The sequence below is a fragment of the Alosa alosa genome, chromosome 3 (assembly GCF_017589495.1).
Source record: "Alosa alosa isolate M-15738 ecotype Scorff River chromosome 3, AALO_Geno_1.1, whole genome shotgun sequence".
NCBI classification, from domain to species: Eukaryota; Metazoa; Chordata; class Actinopteri; order Clupeiformes; family Clupeidae; genus Alosa; species Alosa alosa.
Window position 1 is genome coordinate 29,877,241 of NC_063191.1, and position 20,083 is coordinate 29,897,323.

The 20,083-nt window shown below is 39.2% G+C and overlaps 1 protein-coding gene across 5 annotated transcripts in view; it reads right to left on the reverse strand.

The window, feature by feature from the left end:
• The window catches only part of dgkh (diacylglycerol kinase, eta), a 168,366-nt gene that overhangs the window by 128,793 nt on the left and 19,490 nt on the right, over nt 1–20,083 (reverse strand). For 3 of the 5 annotated variants that reach the window (XM_048238240.1, XM_048238238.1, XM_048238237.1), the window contains exons 4-5: nt 5,353–5,499; nt 1,723–1,803 (exon numbers count right to left, since the gene is read on the reverse strand). In XM_048238240.1, coding sequence (XP_048094197.1) covers nt 1,723–1,803; nt 5,353–5,499 — 228 coding nt within the window. The remainder of the gene's footprint in view (nt 1–1,722; nt 1,804–5,352; nt 5,500–20,083) is intronic. The other 2 variants (XM_048238241.1, XM_048238239.1) reach the window with 1 other exon arrangement.

Here is a 20,083-nt window from a genome sequence, read left to right on the forward strand (position 1 = left end):
ATATGTTCTAGTTTGTTAAGAATTTAACTTAACAGCGACAGGCTAGCCTAGGACCTACTTTTGTTACAACCTGAGGCAGCCATTAAAACGTGCGGTAGCCTACCGTTGGAACATTCGCATAAGCGTCATGAATGTAACCATTCTAAAATCGGGATAGCCTTGTTGATAAACTCAAGCAACTTACACCAGTTCTGACCGGACCTAGAGTTGGACCGGTGGCAATATCTCAAAAGGTGCTGGGCAAGAATTAGGGAGACAGGAATAATAATAATAAGAAAACTTAAGAAGAACAGTGCTGCACACTAATAGTTAGAAAGCACTTCCGAGGAACTGCAAAGTGTGCTTGCTCAGGTGTGGTTCACCAACATGAGCAGAGAGTGGAATAGGCCACGTTCCAGAGTATGTACCTTCCAGAGTTGAAGCGGTGGCAATATCTCAAAAGCTCTAGGACAGGGCTATTCAACTAGCAGCCCGTTGGAATTTACCTGCAGCCAGCCCACAAGCTGCCTTCAAATCTGGCTTCCATGACTAAGATAAAATCATTCAAATAAAACGATAGCAGTTATTGGCTGCAAAAGTAAACAATGTCCCGCTGCTTGCGCCTCTCACACTCGGCTGTCATAAACTACACCGGAATTTCCGCATTGGCAGCAGTAACGTTTCACTGTGGTTATAGCCGAGGTTTATACATTGATTTTGCAAAATTTCTTCAGCTATGAGGTTAATACACAGGGGCAGTTAATATGGTATTAATATGGGCTAATGCACAGGAAATTACGGTCACCTCATTGCATTCTTTTCCCTGTCTTTTTTTTATAGCTATGCCTGGTGGATACAGTATGTTGCAATTTTTAGAAGACATGCTGTGTAGACTCTTTAGCTCTACTGACAACTGGTTTGATTGTGGTCACACAAATGAGATTCATGCATGCAAGCGCACACAATTGTCTAAAAGATATCACATCCTGAAAATCAGTGAAAATCCATTGAATGAGATCAATGACAATTAGGGCAAATGGAAAATGGACAAGAATATGAAGAGTTGTCTTTGCCTTTGTGTAATGGAACTGATGAAGTTTTCAATCATTTGTTTACATGAAGCACATGATATACCGATTGAAACACATTCCACGCTAGCTAGGTGGCTACATGGCTACCAGGCTCATAATTCACTTTTAATTGTAAACAGAAAATGTCTAGCTAGCATCATGTCATTACATGCTTCTATTTCCAAAGTAATGAAAGCTATTCATATCAAGTTAATATCATGTCTGTCATTGTTAATATTGTGCTATACATGTGGCACAACTAATATTAGAGTTTGTGGGCTAGCCATAGGCTATTTGAATGGAGCTGGTAAATGAAAGAAAAATATACTTAATAAAAAATCAAAAGGATTCATCACATAGCTGTATGACATTTCCCCCAATCCTATTCCTAATGTTTTGCACCTTGGTGCAAATCTAAAGGTTAACTAAAGCTAATGAGGCAAAATCTGTTCCAGAATATAATATCACAAGCAAGATCCTAGGCACAAACACTATTATGGTTATTCTGCTCAGTGCCCCCACACGTCACACAATAGCTTCATGCATAAGGCAATTCACGTCATTTAAATTAGGGGCCCCTCTGAGTATTTTGTTGAGGTATGTATGTGACTCACAACTTGTGTACTTTACATGCAACCCAATTTTGATATCATTAATCAAAATTGCTTCCTACCGTGAAACTGTTGTTAACATTCTTTGTACTTGATTCAGCAACACTGGCATCTGAGAGATCCACTTCATCAAAAATGAGAGACTGTGAAAAGAAAAGAAAAAACACAATCAGTAATGGTTATTCCAGCTGTAATGCTGTTTAAAGTAAATTACTGTACTTTTCACTTTTTAACTTTTAGGAAAGAATTTCATATAGTACAGTCATTTACAAAGTAAGCCAAATAGTATCTCATTCAACTATAATTAATTATTTTGTTTCTTGCATATTTATGAACTCAACTACATATGGAGACATGCATGTTTATGAACATTTTTATGCGCTCTACTGCTGTGTAATGCCATGCTGAAAATGATTCAAAGTGTGTCAGCAGCAACATGAAGTGGGGATTCAAAGTCAGAGCTCTAAAGGGCATTTACTCCACTTTCTACTTTCAAGGGGGTGCTTTGACTTTTTCATTCATATATTGGATACAGCATTGATATTGAGAGTATTAAGTATTACTAGCCAAGAGATTAACCAGTGATTATTTAAGATGCAATAGTGGAAATGCACCCCACATTCCTCAGGAGTATACTATAGTAGGTCTATTCTAAATCAAATGTGTCTTTGAATTAAATGGGCTGTTCTGTTGAATACTGTATATCTATTTTGGTTAGGGACCATTGAGAACTTTAAACTCTAAGCGTAATGATGTTTTTTTTATTATGATTACAGCATGTATACAATGTCGCATGTGTACAATGACTATCCTCTAGATCTGTTACAGCTATGGTTTGTATATCTTTAGGTGCATGAATGCAATGCCAACACAAACATTCCATGGCCCAACTATATCAAGAAACCTGATTTTATTTCCCTTAACCTGTCTTATTTCCCTTTACTCTCTCTCTCTCTTCCTACAGTGTATGTGTCAAAACCACAACAATGTCATAAGAGGGTGATGCAGGATATTCCATCAGCCAAGGGGATAAAACACAAGATCATTTTCTGCAGTTAATGTAATAGGCAAATAGCCACTTTCACTCCAACTTCCTGAAGGAGTGAGGTAATGGACCTTAAGCAGCGACGAGTATAGGGCCAAAGACAGGCGAAGTGAATAAGATGATGCACAAATAATGAATAGGAAGAACAGCATAAATAAAATACATTGGTTACTTTGCTACTGTCAGAGTAACTTATTCATATACAGGTTAGATAGGCTGGGAAGCTCAATTTGAATTTGTTTGCAGTCAACCAAATGCATTCAGTCCTCAGCTGTCCTTCAGGTGGCCAGCAATAGTAGAGGTACATGGACCTGTTATCTAAAGAAGCTCTACAACCCAGATGAAATGATGAGAGATCATACAATCCTACTGCTCTTTTCTGATTCAGCTCTTGGCCACCACTCCACCCAAGAAACAATCAGGGGTGCGTTTCTAGAAAGGGCAGTTAGCTAACCTTCGTTGCAATCTTTGTAGTTAGATCCATCGTTCTTGGATTTGGTGTTTCTAGAATGGTTCGAACTCTCAATTGCAAACATGGACGGAAAGTTTGGTGGTTCGAACTACATCCCCTGAGCAGTCGCACTTGTGCCGTTCCTTGGTAGTTCCGGTCGGTGACGTTGTCAGTGTCAAAGGATAGGAGCCTAACCAAACATCACAATGATGGGCTCATTCTCGTTACTTATGTATCTAGTGTTGGCTTACGTTTTGACTATACACACCTAATTGACCTTTGTTTTAGGCTACTATTCTGGTATTTACAGACTATTAAAAGTAGTACACTGACCAATGGTGTAGTGGCTAGAGCAGGGGACTTTTTACTAAAACATTATGGGTTTGATCCCTTGGTTAGGCTATATTGCCCTCTTGCTTTTGACAGGCAGTTGATACAAGGTAATGTGACATGAGGAAATACAAAATAAATCTGTGCAACTTTATTTGACAACATTATTTTTAACTAATGGCTTGTTCCTAATGGTCAATCATACATAAATGTTTAGGGTCAAATTAAGCCTATTGTGTCTCGTATAGGCCTACTCTTAGCACAAAAAGTGACAAGTCAGGAGGGGTGGGCTGTGAACACTGGTCGCATGTGAGGGTCCACCAAACAGACAGATAATGAGAGTGATAAGTTGAAATTTCTGTAGGCATACATTTTTGACACTTAGATATTAAATTGACATAAATAATGACAAACTTTGGGCCCTATTATCGTGGTCTAAAACGCATGGTCTCTAGTCAAAAGCTTATTCATATTTAGAAGGATGTTCAGTCCACATTGGTGTTTTCATTATCAAACGTCGGACGGATGGCGCAACAAGGTGTTCCTAGGTTCTTCAGTCAAGGGTGTGTTTTGGGCGTAACATCATTTCAAACAATGAGAATGACATCGGTCATTCCATTTAACAGCGAGCAGCGCAACTTCAAACAGCACATTGGTATTTTGATACTCAGTAACGCATTTGAAGGAATGTGTTTGCATGCGAGACCGTATGGAACAGTTATTCCACTAAACCATGCTTTACTAAAACCTAGCAGAGTATAGCCTACACGCATTTGCACTCGTCTATTATTTGAACTCATTGGCAAAGTGAAACTAACTTCACTGTGGTGTCAGTCAACGACAAAACAGTTACACACAGTTAATTACTTTCACTATTTACTGACAATGGGTTAAAAAGTGTTGCTTTTTCTAGGCCAGAAAACATAGCCTGGAAAAAGCAACACCCCAATAATATTCAAATGACTGAATAAAAAAAAGTTTATCCTGCAGAGGAGTTGCTTACATCTTGTGCATCTTCAGCTTCATATTCTTCATATTTGCCACACGCCTCTCGGATAATCACTTTTATCCGTCATTACCAATTTGCAAACTACTCATTGTGAGATAAGTATAAGTATATATACTCTTTTGATCCCGTGAGGGAAATTTGGTCTCACAGTGAACACACAGTGAGGTGAAGCACACACTAATCCCGGTGCAGTGAGCTGCCTGCAACAACAGCGGCGCTCGGGGAGCAGTGAGGGGTTAGGTGTCTTGCTCAAGGGCACTTCAGCCGTACCTACTGGTCGGGCTTCAAACCGGCAACCCTTCGGTTACAAGTCCAAAGTGTCAACCAGTAGGCCACGGCTGCCTGTTGTATTGATGTATTTTGTAACTTTCTAATTATGTTTCCAATTGTGTAATTTGTAATGTTTTGCATGGATGTGCACTGGTGCGCGTTCGTTTGTGCTGGGATAATAATTTGCTTTCCGCCAGGCACCGGGTCGCGAAAATAGGGCCCATAGGCTGTTAGCTACACATGTTGCCACCTGTTCCACCAATGATATGTACTGTATCACTGCCTCATCAACAACGTTGTTGGAACTAGGGTGTTCGAACGCCAGAAGAGGCGAATTGCGACACAGGTACACTGCTTTCTAGAAACAGGTGTTACAACATAGTTGTTTGAGCAAAAATTGTGTCGTACCATGGTGGTTTAGCAACAACGCAGCTAACTTTTGTAGAAACGGACCCCAGGACAGTAGAGACAGCCAGAAAGAGAGGCAGATGAGAAAAATGCAGACTGTTATCATTCATGGGACTGAGAGGCATGTGGGGTGGGAGGTGAGTGGTTAATGGCAACAGTCGAGGCCACTGCTTGCTGACCCGAAGCGTCACCAAACCTTCCTCCGATCCACTGGCACCCAGAGAAGGGGTAGTATGGTGGGCACCTGCCCAGCAGACAGAGAGCATTCTCCAGCAAACGCGGCTCCGAGATACCCGGTGCTGCCAGCGGGCTAGCACTCCACCCGCCTGGGACAGTCACACACATACAAATACAATGCTAAAAAGCAGCAGTCAAATGTCATTTGGTTCCTTCTGGGCTTATTACTGAAATATAGGCATTCAGATAAAAGCAGTTGGAAGAAAAGGTAATTATCATGCTTTCGGTAAATCTGTGGCAACTAAGGTACCTAACAGTACTATATGACAAATGAGTCATTCTATTCTTTCAAAATACAGGAATAGGTGCAGGCTTTGCTCAGACATTTTACAATTTCAAAAATCTGATGGACCGAACTTACAACTCAATAACAGAAAAGAATAAAAGGCTGTATTTTGCATATACTAATTATTTTATTGTTGCACAACCAGGGGTCACAAGTAAGCTTGGCAGAGGAAACCTTTTTTGCCTCATCCTCGTCCATCTATTCTGTACACTGGGACACCCTAGGACACCTTACATACTGAATATGATGTATCCTAGCATTACATGTAATTCTATTCATGGCTAAACTAGTTATTACTAATAATCCCACAGTAACTTTTCTATAAAGTTTGCTACAAAGTAAGGAACATTCAAACTCCTTTCTTGTTTTCTTCTTGTGTTATGGTTTCACTCTTAAATTCACTTACATTTTAATCTTTCATACTTGTCAATAAAGGAGCAAAGCACTTACTTCCTGGCTAGCACAAATCCACTTTAAAGGAACAATTCCGGTATTTAGCACTCTGAGGGCCAGATGTACGTACATTAGAGCCCGACCGATAAAGGATTTTGAAGGCCAATACAGATACAAATATTTGTTGATTTAAAAATCCGATATTCCGATATATTGGCTGATATATATATATATATTTTTTTTTTTTCAGAAACGCGCAAAAAATCATTAACAGATTTCCCTAACATTAGTTATTTGTAGTTATTTATGAGTATTGACTAAAATAATATGATAATGCATTTCAAAAACAAACTTGTTTATTTTTAAATAATATTGTCACAGTGGAACAGAGGAACTTCGAAATATATTAAAGTTCTGATAAATAAAATGTATAAAAATAGAAACTTAAGATATGAAACTTAGTCTTTTGAACAAAAACACAATAACAACAACAACCAAATCAAAGTTACCAGTATTAAAAGACTTAATAAGCTTCATAAATATAACTTTGAACTAAGAGTTAATAATTACAAAAAATAATGACATCACTTTCTATAATAGTGATGAATCACTTTACTGTATAATACTATCACCATCATTTGTATTATCATTAAACAAGATAAAGGTCACTCTTAAATGTGTGAGTGTGCGTGTGTAATAATTAGTCCCTATTGCCTTATAAGCTACCTTATAATTACAATGTCAGCTTGCTTATCCCTTTACCTGCACTTTTAAAATGATTTCCATCAAGCTACATCAAACCATTTTCCATCATCAGTTGCTGCCTGCCTTCTAAAACCTACTATTTAGTGATCTAAATCCATTATGTAACTCGTTAATGCTGCGGCTGAACGACAGTCTGAAACGCACACTTGGCGTCATTGGATTTCACACATGTGTAAAGAAAAGCTAACTTTTATGCACAAGCTACGTTTTGCACAAGCTACGTTTGATACTTTTTCTCTATGTCTAAATGTTCACTCCTCGCACGTCTAACTTACATTTTACAATGCAGGGGCTGTAACTACAGATATACTAGTTATAAATCATTACTTTATTTAGGCAGAATAAGTTCGTTGTGGTTTCCAAGCTCATTAATGTTAACGTTAGCGGTCTTCCACTGATATTCATGGCATTAGCTAGCTTTGTGGTTAGCTAGTCTATGATGAGCCCTGGATAACGTCATACTGCAAATTGTAAAAGATACGCTTTCAAAATAACAGGCCGGGGAGAGATGATACGTCTCACTGCTATAACTGTCACGCTATTAAAGAAATACATCTTCAGTCACATTGTCAAAAGTTAAAAGGACAGACAGTCAACTACACTGTAACAACGTAACGTAATTACTAGCTAATTCCGGCTTCACTCGGCTTATTTAACAGCAGCAAAACTGGACATTGTTTTCAATGAATTTTTGTCATGCTTATTTGAGTTAAGAGAACTGATGGGGATGTTCTTTTAATTGTTATTTCAAGCAATGTATGTCTCATGACCAAATCACCATGAACACACTTCACTGATGATCTCACTCGCGGATAACTGGTTCTCTCTGCCCGACTCTGGCTGGATCAGCAGGTTGCAGGATGTGTGGCGCGTTATACCGCGAGTGTTGCCAGCAGGGGACGGTGTAGAGTGCCCTCTGGTGGACAAACTATACAACGCCAACACTCATGACATGGTTGAAGGGTGTTTCGTCCGTTTTTATTTTATTTTTAAAATATTCATTTATCGGCCATTCTAAATGCTGATACCGATAGTTTGGAAAATGCCTAATATCGGCCGATAATATCGGCCCGCCGATAATATCGGCCCGCCGATAAATCGGTCGGGCTCTAACGTACATACTTTGCGAACGTAGTGTTATCAGCGTCATGGACAAACCGCAGATTGCGAAAGCTGTCAGACCCAAGTTTCCGTCGTATTTATCAATCGTTCAATCCTTAGTGTAAACTGCGCCTTTCTCTGCATTTCTCCGCCCATAAACGCAATTTACGAACGTCCACAACTGAATGCCAGTGCCTACATACAAGCGCAGTTGAATGAAGTTAACTGATGAAAACATTAAAAAGAATCAAACGTTTAGCGATCATGAAATAATACCATACATGATAAGATGTCAACAAGCAGGGAGATAATGAAGATCAGTAGTTCTACTCAAACTACTTGTGCACATAGGCTATTGAAGATTGGTCAAATCTAGCAAGTAGGCAGGTTTAAGTGAATGACGTGAAAGTGAAAGTAAGACATTCGAAAGGCCAACAAAAGTTAATGTTGCTTTTGATAGTACAAAGACTTACAAAACTGGTGCTCTAAATAGCGATTCTGTTGTCTTTGAAAGGTTCTCTTATCGACGCATTGAACTGCAATTTGGATTAAAACCTGCTTTTACAAGGCGGAAGTATTTAGGCGCAGAATAGACGACGTGAGCTTTCAGGAGCAGTCTTTGTACATACCGCGGAATACATAATTAGGCGCTCTTTACTCTTCTCTTCCCATCTTTTTACGCTAAACTCCCACTTTCCCCTGGATCCTCCCATGAATGCATATGTATGACATGAACAACGCAATCTGCCACTTTCAGCTCCCGTGCCAAGCAGTTTGCGCTTTTACATCATTGCGGCCTGTTTGTACATACCTCGCAATGATTTTACACGCACGTTGCGAAACAAATACGCCTGAAGTGGGCGCAAAAGCGTTAGTACATCTGGCCCAGAGTCCCTTTTCTATTTTGTTTTGGATGAACTAGAGTGGTGGACACCGAAATTTTGACTATTGGTCCTGTCTCGACTTTTCTGACTCGTTTTGAACCGCCTTTGACTACTTCAGAGTGCTGCCTACAGGCATGCACAAACATGTCCTAAAACAACCCTTAACGTTCGTTTTCAAAACTGTGCAACTCACCATGGTACCGTGGTAGGCTAGTCCAGACTCTCACTAATATGGTATACTATAGCATAATGGAAATGCAGACACTTATGCTTAGATTGTTAATTGCCTACATAATGTTTTTGAACAGCTGACCTAATGAGCTTCTAACAAAAGTAGGCTGATATTGATGTGAAGGTTAAGGTGAAAGCCCTTTTAAGTTATTTATATTGCTTATGGCACAGGTGACATTTTATGTTTTGGCCCTTCAGTTGAGTTCAAAATAAAGTGGACACAACGAAATAACAAACACTAGTTGTTAAGATTAGTTGACTAATCAAATAATTAATCGAAAGATTAGTCGTTAGAAAATTAGTCGTTAGTGGCAACACTACAATAGACATTACATTGAAATGTACTGTTTTTGTAGTGAAATTGAAAAGCTTAAAAACTATGTTATCAATGGACTAAATAGAAATTAAAAGATAATTCCGGTATTTTTGTGCATGCTCATAGGCAGCCACTCTGAAGTGGTAAAGCCGATTCAAAACGAGTCAGAAAAGTAGAGACAGGACCAATCGTCAAAATTTCGGTGTACACCACTCTAGTTCATCCAAAACAAACCTGAAAAGGGACTCAAAGTGCTAAATACCGGAATTATCCTTTAAAACAATAATTACATTAACCATAAACATACATACCATGACTCTTTAAGGAAAAAATAATTAGTTAGAAACAAGTTAAACGTCTGTGGACACTTTTTAAAGATCCCAAAGCCTCTAGAATGAATAACTTTAGGTAACCAGAATGAATAGCTTTAGATAAACTAGAATGATTAGCTCAGTGTTTCCCATACATTGACTAATCTGCGGGGCGCCACAGATTAATATTCTATGTTTAATTTAATTTAATTTAAATTAAATATAAGGTCAAATCCTTGCATTGTCATTGAGGTGCACTTTTAACGCACGCAGCCTTTCCTTGCCCCGCCCCGCTCTCTCTCGTAGCCCGCTGCCACTCCTCTGCATGTGCATTTAACAAAATATTCACAATTGTTGAAGGATTGTCGTTGCCACGTAGAAACATTGCATAGAAGACGTCTGGCTAAATTGCTGTTAAATCCGCTTAGCATCGTGACCATGCTGCGCAAATTTGTTCAAAACTGCTGCATTGAAGTGACTCTGCTAAGGTCTAATCACAACATAGTTGGCTACATTGAAGAGACTAAACAAAGTTAAGTTATGAAATCAAGCAATATCGCAAAGCTAACGTTAGAATACTGTTAGGATGTCGAATTTAGCATGCTTAGCCTACTTACAGCTGCTTGTCAATTTCGTTGAAGGGCTCATTTTATTGACTCTGACACTGAATGTTTGCAAAATCCCGATGTAAATGGAAAAGTGTTTTTCAAAATTCAAAAGTGCATGTCCCAAGGAGAAGTATGAACCTTTATTTTAACTATGTAGAAAACATTATGAATTGCATCCACACATCAGCAGCCTTTCAACTGTTTTACAATTGCAAGGGTTCCCTCAAACGTCTTAAAGTGACAGGCCCTCAATTAGACCTATACACTACCAAGACGATCTTAATACCCCCCCCCCCTTGTCCAAGTCAGCTACCGCCACAAATTGAATCCAATTCTGTGGGAAACACTGTAGCTGTAGGTAAATTCTTCCATCAAAGAGAGTCTTGTCAAGAGCCTTCGTGTTGATGGAAAGCAAACATAGTAAACACTCATCAAAGGATCACAGTGGGTGAGAGGGTACATATTAGTGGATCATGGAATTAAGATAGCAAGGCGCAAATCCAGTAAGTGTGCTATAGGCCAGAGTGAGTCATTTTCATTTAATTCTGTCTGCTATAGTAGTGGGGTTACACGTGTCTTCTGATTAAAGACCAGACGTGCCGCTGCAATCTGAATCATCTGTAATGGTAGGCCAGTTAACAATGTATTGCAATAGTCCAGTTTTGACAGAACCATGGCCGGCGTTCTGTCAAATTATCATACTCATTGAAATGACATACCTAGGCCTAGGGCTCTATCGTGCACACCAGCGCAATTGACTTTGTATACTCGCGCATTTGTCTTTGGGTGGATGACAAATAAGCCTGAAAAAAGGAATTAAAAAAAACTTCAAATATCATCCCTAAAAAGTGTTTATATGTGTTGCTGTATCTCTAAACTTGACTAATATAATTTAAAAAAAAAAAAAAAAAAAAGTGAAATATATATTTATATGTCAATTTGTCATGTTAGTGCCTAACATTGTCATATGGCGTGACGTGAAAATAATTTGAAATAAAATGAAAATTAGATGCTTTTTTCTACTTTAATTTATGTCACTGTACATTTTAATCACGTTTGCTTTGATATGCAACATTTCCTTGTGAATATTTAGAAGAAAAACCTAAAATTTAACAAGTTATTTTGTCAAGGTGGAGAATGCTCTAAGTGTAACCAGATATTTTAGCTTAATTCTAATATTTCTTGTAAGAACTCACTCAAAATTCTTGAGGTTCTTGCAGATACCATTTCCTTTGTGTGCTATTGATGTTTTAATGATTTTTCAATTATAAAGTATTTTTTGTGACATTATTTAATGTCACACCAAATGACATGGTGTCCACCATATGATGAACTGCACCACTCCACCATGTGTCAGAGCAAAACAGGGTTTTTAATGACAATAAAATCATTAACAATGAATTTTGAAGTCACTGTATGAATGGTGTATCGTGTAACAGCAAAATAGATGAAAGTTTAGTATTTATTTTTAAACTTACATGGCATGGTAACATAAAAAGAAAAAAAAGTATGAGAAATATGAATTGTACAGATACATTTTTTCCCCAATTATCACAGATTTAACAAAAACATATAATATCTGAATTTAAATAATGTTTTTACAAGAACTTTTATGTAAAATGCAATTTGGTCATATAGTGTGACTTGAAAAAGCTGTCACACCATATGATGCAGCGCCACACTATATGACATTTTGACAGTTAAGCTAATTTTTCTAGACAGTTAAATACAGCTAACTATTATTTAGCATGCAACTGACCACATGGCAGCAGTGCTTTTTTTAAGAATTCATGAAGAATATTTGTGGAAAATATAGCTACTTTTAGGCAAATGATGTCACACCATAAGACACTAAAAATTTGGCCCGCGATTGATGATGTCCAATTCAAAGCTTTTTATATAAAAATCCAAAAGCAGAACTCGCCTCTTGACCATGCCAATTACTCCTGACATTCTATTGTTACTTCCTGATTAAGCAGGGTCCTCTTCCCAATAATAATGTCCAAATGAATGCCCGGTCAAAATATACTATATAGTGTCACGCCATATGACAACCATTTTATGGACAAAATATATTTGATTATAACTTAGTTGGACAGCATGCATAAACATCAAAACTTTCTGTGGTTGTAAAAACATCCAATTATTTTTATATGCATGGTAAAACTTTAAAGTAATTATACTTTTTATGGATATACACTCTTTTTAGGAAGTTAGCACACATGGTGGACAGTCACACCATATGACATTTTTTATGTTTGGATGATTATTTTAAGTCAAAAGTGAAATAAAAATCCAATAAATTTAATATGACAGAACTTGAACCTACCAGACCTACAACATTTCCATATCAATTCTTAACAATTGCCATTTTTTATAAGTGTGTGCACTGATGCTATTTGTCATCTACCCCTTTCCTATTTTGCAGTCAGCGCATATTGGAATTTTCCCTCCACAGGTACATGTGCGCCCACGGGGGCGTTTCAGCGAAAAGAGGGGGCGTGTTCCGTTGCAAACGGTCCCTGTTGATATTTTGCAGTTTCAGAAAACAATTCCGCCACAGACCAGGAACCTCATGGTCTAAAGTCAGTGGCGCAAATTCAGATGCTATTTTTAGATGCATGCATGGCCACAGGCCTGCAGAAATTAATGCTATGCACTCCGATCTACAGACACCCTGTGCACAGATGGAAACATTCAAAGCCTTGATAATATTTGTCCATTTCCCGGTTTTGTTTGTGCATTGGTCAACTAAAAATTTAGTAGCCTATATAGTACATCTACATGCAATATCTTTACAACAACAACGCCTAATTACGACCTATTAATTTGGACAGCTTTATACAGCCCTATAAAGGCTAAAGTTACCTTTAGTTTTGTTCCAATTTAACGTTGTGTATGGCTTTAAACATCGTGTGCGATTTAACATCAGCCTATAAGCATTATTCCAGCTGCGCTAAGGTTTTGACAAGCACCACAATTTTGCCTACCTTGTTGTAGCCCATCTGAAATAACTCCAAACTTTGCTTTGTTCCCTCCATCCTTTCGTTGTTTTCAAAAAACGTTTTATATCCATGATGGCCTTGAAGTCTTGACTTTGTGAATTCGCTTAAATAAGCTTATTATGTGCTGTTAACCAGCAACCATAGACAGTAAAAGAAAGCAGCAAGTAGCCTTGGCTACAATTTCTGTAGTTGCTGCGTCCATTCATTGTTATTCTCTCTCCTGCTCAAACAAAAGTTGTGCGTGCAAAAGTTGTGCGTGTCAATTGTGCTAAAGTTAAGTTGATGATAACGTGTTTACAAACTCTACTTTACATAAAATATTGTAAATAGCCTATTGTCATGCAGTTAATGGGATACTATGCAGAGTTGAAAAGGTCAACTTAGAAACTGTTTCTGTTGCCTGATGGTAAGGTACAGTCGCAGCTTACACCTGCAGGAGCGCTTGCTTGGGCGCCTGTGTTGCGCAATGCACTTTGCTCCTCTCATCTATACGACGCAGTTCCCATTTCTCCAAACCATACATAATTACAAGGACAAATATTGCTACACGAGGGAAATCAGTGTGGTGTCCGATGTGAAAAAAATAGGTATAAATCTAGCGTACACATTTCCACGAATCACGGATGTGTTGATGACATAAATTAGGAAATATTAGAGGACTTAATGAGACGTGATGTTGAACTGCATGCCAATGCCATTTAATCCAAATGCCCCAGCAGCAGCACGGTAGAGGAGAGCATATCTGACAGATCTGCATTGTCTATACTCCATAGTGAGGTAGATTACATTGCAAAAATATCACCATGCATTCATAACCTCGTGATTCAGTGAAAAAATCAATAGCAAACTGGTCCCAACTGACTATAGCACTGTGAACCGTTCCTGGCTGCGCCTGGCAATTCCGCCATCATAATAGCAATCCGCTAGTGAACAAGCGTGCCTGTTGTTAAAGGGAATGTGAGATGACGCTCTGATTGGTTTATTGCACGTTACACTCAAACCACACCCATGATTAATGTAGCTACTTCAGACCACCCCATTTTAGATTTGCGTCAGGCGCAACAGTCATGATCCAGCCGGTAAAATAGAAACCGCACCCAAGATCTGCCCACAAAGCGATTTGCGAGAAGTCAATTGCGCTAAAGTGCAAGATATAGCCCCTAATGTTTGATCGCAAATGCCTATCATTTTATCCTACCTTGAATTTTATAATAATTATATTTTATCAAATGACTGTTCTCTTTCAGTCTAATTCACTTGAAGAACCAGTCTCTAATCACCCATCTCTGTACAGGGGAATATTTGAATGCAAAGTCTATACAGGCCCAAGCATGCAGAATATTCTTCCTCTTTCAATTCTTCAGTGCCTCAAACCATCTAGAGAAGAAAATCTAAAAAAAACTGCCTATCTAGTAAAATCTAACCAAGTCTTATTAATCTTATATTAAGATCAAAAAATCTAGTTGGTATTGTTTTCAGTATAAAGAGACTTGCCTAGCGCTTTCTCATAAAATCATCTATCTATAAATTGCAGGAACGTCTGTGTGTGTGTGTGTGTGTGTGTGTGTGTGTGTGTGTGTGTGTGTGTGTGTGTGTGTGTTTGTGTGCCGCATATCTGACAAACCGTTGCCAGGTGTCTCTGCATGGGCACAAGTAAGTTTGACGTTGTTTGGATAAGAAATGCAAAAGATATCGGTAAATATATCTGTAAAATAGGCACACATTGATTGGCTTTCGCTGCTCTACTGTAGTCATTCCACTATCGGTGTGTTTGTGTGTTAACCGCATATCTGTCGACCCGTTCCTGGGATTGATTTCAGACTTGGCAGGTGTCTTGCTACAGGCTCCAGTAAGTGCAGTGTCAAGTTTGACATTGTTTGGATACGAAATGCAAAAGATATCGTTAAATATATTGGTATAAGAAGCATACGTTGGGTTTCTCTGCTCTACTCCCTCTTACACAGCACAGCGCGGGACTAGAGACAGAGAGGACAGAAGCAGAGATTTGCCAGCACTGAATCAGGGTACAGCATGGGTCAAGATGTTTGGATGATTATCATGTCTGACATCAACAATAAAGATTTCCTGTATGCAGTTTGCTTGCATAAAATGTTAAGATTGTCTTGTAGTGTATAGGTCTAATTGAGTGCCTGTCACTTTAAGACGTTCGTGAGGGAACCCTTGCAATTGTAACACAGTTAAAAAGCTGCTGATGTGTGGATACATAACGTTTTCTATGTAGTTAGTTAAAATAAAGGTTCGTAGGCCTACTTCTCCTTGGGACAAGCACTTTTGAGTCTTGGAAAACACTTTTCTAATGTTAGCTTTGAGATACTGCTTGATTGCATAACTTAACTTAGTTTAGTCTCCTCAATGTACTATGTTGTGATAAGACCTTAGCAGAGTTAACTTTAATGCAGCAGTTTTGAACAAATTTGCGCAGCATTGTCACGATGCTAAGCGGATTTAATAGCAATTTAGCCCACCGTCTTCTATGCAATGGTTATAAGTGGCAACAACAATCCTTCAACAATTGTTAATGTTTTGTTAAATGCACATCAAAGAGTATAGAAGCCTTCTATAGGACCCTACTCTTTGTGCACATGCAGAGGAGGGTCAGCGGGCTCGTAACGAGAGAGAGCGGGGCGGGGCAAGGAAAGGCTGCGTGCGTAAAAAGCGCAGCTCAATGAAAGGATTTTATCTTATCTTTAATTTAAATAGTAGCCTACAACATAGAACATTAATGTGTGGCGGCCGGTTTTGATTTCGTGGCGCCCCCACAGATTAGTCAATGTATGGGAAACACTGATCATATTCAGAATTCATTATTGAATGCTTAGCTGGAATGGTGTTTTTCCCCCATCATCCTATTTTTAAACCAGGTGTTAAACCGTAATTGTGCTACGGGTTTTCTACAAGAATGGCATGTTTGAACGGGCGCTGAACTAGTTTGGCTCAATTTAAGAAGTTTGACTCATCTTAAGATGTCTCATCCTGAAAACAAGCAAATATGCCAGCAAGTGTGTTAAGCAAATCTGCCCTAAAAACAAGAAAATGTGGCTGCCAGTGCATTGAACAAAAAAGTCAGTCTTCTTAAATGAAGTCAAAATGATCTTTTGAGAGGGTGTTAGATAAGTCTCTTCATACTAAAAACAATACCAAATATATATATTAATCTTAATATAAGATTAATAACACAACATTAAATTTTTTTATTTTTTTGCAGTGTGCTCATGGATCACAACCCTAAATATTCTGTGGCCCACTCCTGAACAGCCAGCAGACTCAAGACTGGACAGTTTGTTTTTCAGCACCAAACCCCCAAGAACAACTGCCCCCTGCCAGACCTGCCAGAGCTCCCTCAAGAGATTCACCATTCCTGGGACCGCCCCTACTTGGTTCAAGCTCAGGTGCAAGGCTTTGCAGCGTTTGCCTCGCTCTCCACAGCCTGGGCTTCTCCTCCCTGAAGTCGAGGAAGACATATTCAGCCATCTGTCAGTCCTAAAGGGCGCTCTACACCACACGGCTCTCAGTGCCAAGGACATCACCAAGCCCAGGAAGGCGTTCAACTTAAAAGCCTAAAAGTTGTGAAATGTTCAGCCATGGCTCAAGGCTGTGCACTGGGCTTTCTAATAGCCAAGTCCCTGCATCTATTGCTGACCTTGTCTGACCTCCCCAACAAAGATTGGTCCAGTCCAGTCTCACCCAATAGTCTGTTCGGCCAAGGTATCGCTACACTGAGAGCTAAGCAGGAAGCCACCCAGAAAGACACTGCTGCTGCTCTCCACTCAATGTTGCCACAAAGAGCTCTTATGTCACATGTCTTGTCACCGATGACCACCGCAGCTCAGAAGTCACGCAGTCGGTGACTCACGTTGTCATGACTTACTGCTCCACCCACAACAACATCGGTGTGAGCCACTCCGTCCTCCCCCACCACCTTCACCCACCCGGCCACATGTTCAAGAGGACCGCGAACACCAGACTCAGCCCCGGCCCATTGTCCCTGGTCTGAGCGAGGCTACCCCTTATGCTCATGTTCACTTTTCTGGTCACCGGCGTGCACAGTCACCTGGCTCCACAATAAGGTTTGAGTCACAAATTCCCCAACACCTGTAAGCCCCCACACAGCCACACTAGTCCCCTCTCTGCCTCTGTCGAGTTCCCAGGGTGTGCCGACGTGCATAATATCACCCCAATCATCGCACTTAGTCGCTCATCTGAACAATTGACACATGTGCACAAAGTCTCGATTTTGCATATTGGAAATAACAAAGCAGCCGTGGTAAAGTGTAATGCATCACACTGTGCTGCTGCTGGCTGGAAGTAGGCCTTTGACTTTTGCCCAAAAATCATATTCGAAGTTCGTTTGTTTATTAATATTAAAATTCGAATATATTCGAATATGTATTAATAATATTTTAACCATTAAATGTCTTCAGTGAGACCGATATTGGTATCAAACTTAAGTTCTATTTGTTCTGTCCACCAGAGGGCAGTGTATCAGTCAATGTCAATAGACTACGTGCACAAAAGGCCAGGGTATTTATGCGTGTATCAAAATTGTTATTATTGAGCATAGGGCTGGGCGATAAAACGATAGCGATATGTATCGCACATGTAATCGATATAAATAAAAAATACGTTCGATAGAGCATTCATAATTAAAAGCAACACACACCTCCTGCCTTATGTTGTCCATAAATGAAATAGGCTAAATATATCTTGCATTGTAGTATGCCAAACTCTACCAGAGTAGGCGGTAGAAGTAGGCCTAACGTTACCTCAACACAGACTCTCCTTGCCCCGTGCACTCTCTTTCTCTCTCTCTCTCCCTCTCAACAGGCGCATCCCTCCTCAGCATGCACATTAATCGTGCAAGACGACTGGCTAAATTGCTATTAAATCCGGTTAGTATCATTAGCACGCTGCACGAATTTGTTCAAAACTACTGCATTCAAATTGACTGCTAAATTCTAATCATCTCAATCCCAATGCAAATGGAAAAGTATTTTCCAAGACTCAAACGGGCCTGTCCCAAGGAGAAAAAGTATTCAATTGAAACACACGTGGGAAACTGAACAGTCTAACCATAGACTATGATAAACTAGCAAATTAAGCTAACGTTACTTTGTTTACAATATTTCCAGGCTTCAACCAGTGCTGCTTTTCATTCAGACTTATCTGCACATTTATTTATTTGAGTGTTTTTAATGATTATGTTGCCATTTCTTTTCCCTGTTTGCTTTGATTGATAACTAAGGTAATTAAAATCAGAGGAAGGTTAAGTTTAAAATAAAAATGTCTATGTGGGAGCTGAGCTCACTAAGCGTGAACTAGCCAGGATGCTAACCTACAGGAGCCCAGATGGCCAGTAATATCCTTGCTTATGAGCTCGCGATTTCACTTCAGAAGGCGTGAAAAAAACCTCGGAATCTGAATTGAAAACAACGTTTAGGCTACAACCAAATACATTTACAAAAAAATATTTCCATAGGCTACAGGTTCGAATATTAAGAGATCCCTAAAATTCGTTCGAATATCTTTAATTTTTAAAATAATCGAATTATATTCGAATAACGAAGTTCGGAGTCAAAGCCCTAGCTGGAAGTGTAAGGCTGGCCTTTGCATACCTAAAGCAGTGGAAAGATTTCTGATATTGATAAAAGCCTTTCAGATAAAAGTACCTCTGTTTGTGTATGTGTTTGAAGTGAGGCCCCATGTCTCCCCCTGCAGTGTCCCCTCAACATTTCTACCCCCTAGATCCTTGAAGACCTTACTTCAACTGAAGGTTTATTTTATGTATTTGTCAAATGAGAAGTGATAATCTAGTCATGTTTGGTATCATGTTAATGGTCTCTTTGTGAGAAGTACAAGGGTCTCAGTTGTAGGACAGTAAAGTAAATTCCCACTCTACAGGGACACTCATGACCTCCTGCTATCATGATAAGAGAATACCCGTGATGATTCAAAAGGTCTTCAGATGTGAATAGTGTCTCCATGTACATTTCTATTTGATATGTAATTTGCTCCATAACATACAAGTGACAGACTTGGCAGCCTCTCTTCTCTTTTGCTCTTGGCTCTTTGCATTGCCCTGCTGGAGAGGCTGTTTCTCTGGCCTCTCTCTGACTCTCTCTTGCTTTCTTTCTCTCTCTCTCATTCTCCTTACTTTTGGGTTTACTTGTTTTCTTTACATTTGATGCATTCTTGTTTTATCTGGTGTATTTGACATTTGACTAACTTGTTTTGGCTATTTGGCTAAGTTTACTTTGTACAACTATCTAACTATCTAACTTGTAGCATGTTTGCCTATCTGGTTTTACTTTGCATTCAATGTAAAGCAACACCAAAGCACTTTTCCTCTTCAGTGCCCCTACAGGTTGGAAGCAGAATTGTCCATTACTGCTGTCGTAAATAATTTACCTTACCGCAGCCAACATCGCAGGCACATTATTTGTTTATCCAGTACCGGCTTTGGAAATAACAATGTCCACAGACAAGCTAGAGCATGATTTTATGAAAGTATGATGTATTGCGACATCAGAAGCACGTCAAATTTGTAGTTTCTTATGTCTCATTCGAACTACAGATTCGCTACCCAATCTGGCAAACTTGCCGATAGAGGGCCACAAAACGAATGCAGAAGTGCCGTTCACCCTGCTACGAGTTGATGAACCACAATTCTGGAAACATTATTTTAAGGTATAAAAGAAACTTTGGTGTTGCTTTAAGTGACATTGGTTAGATTTAAGTTTATGGTTTACTGGTTA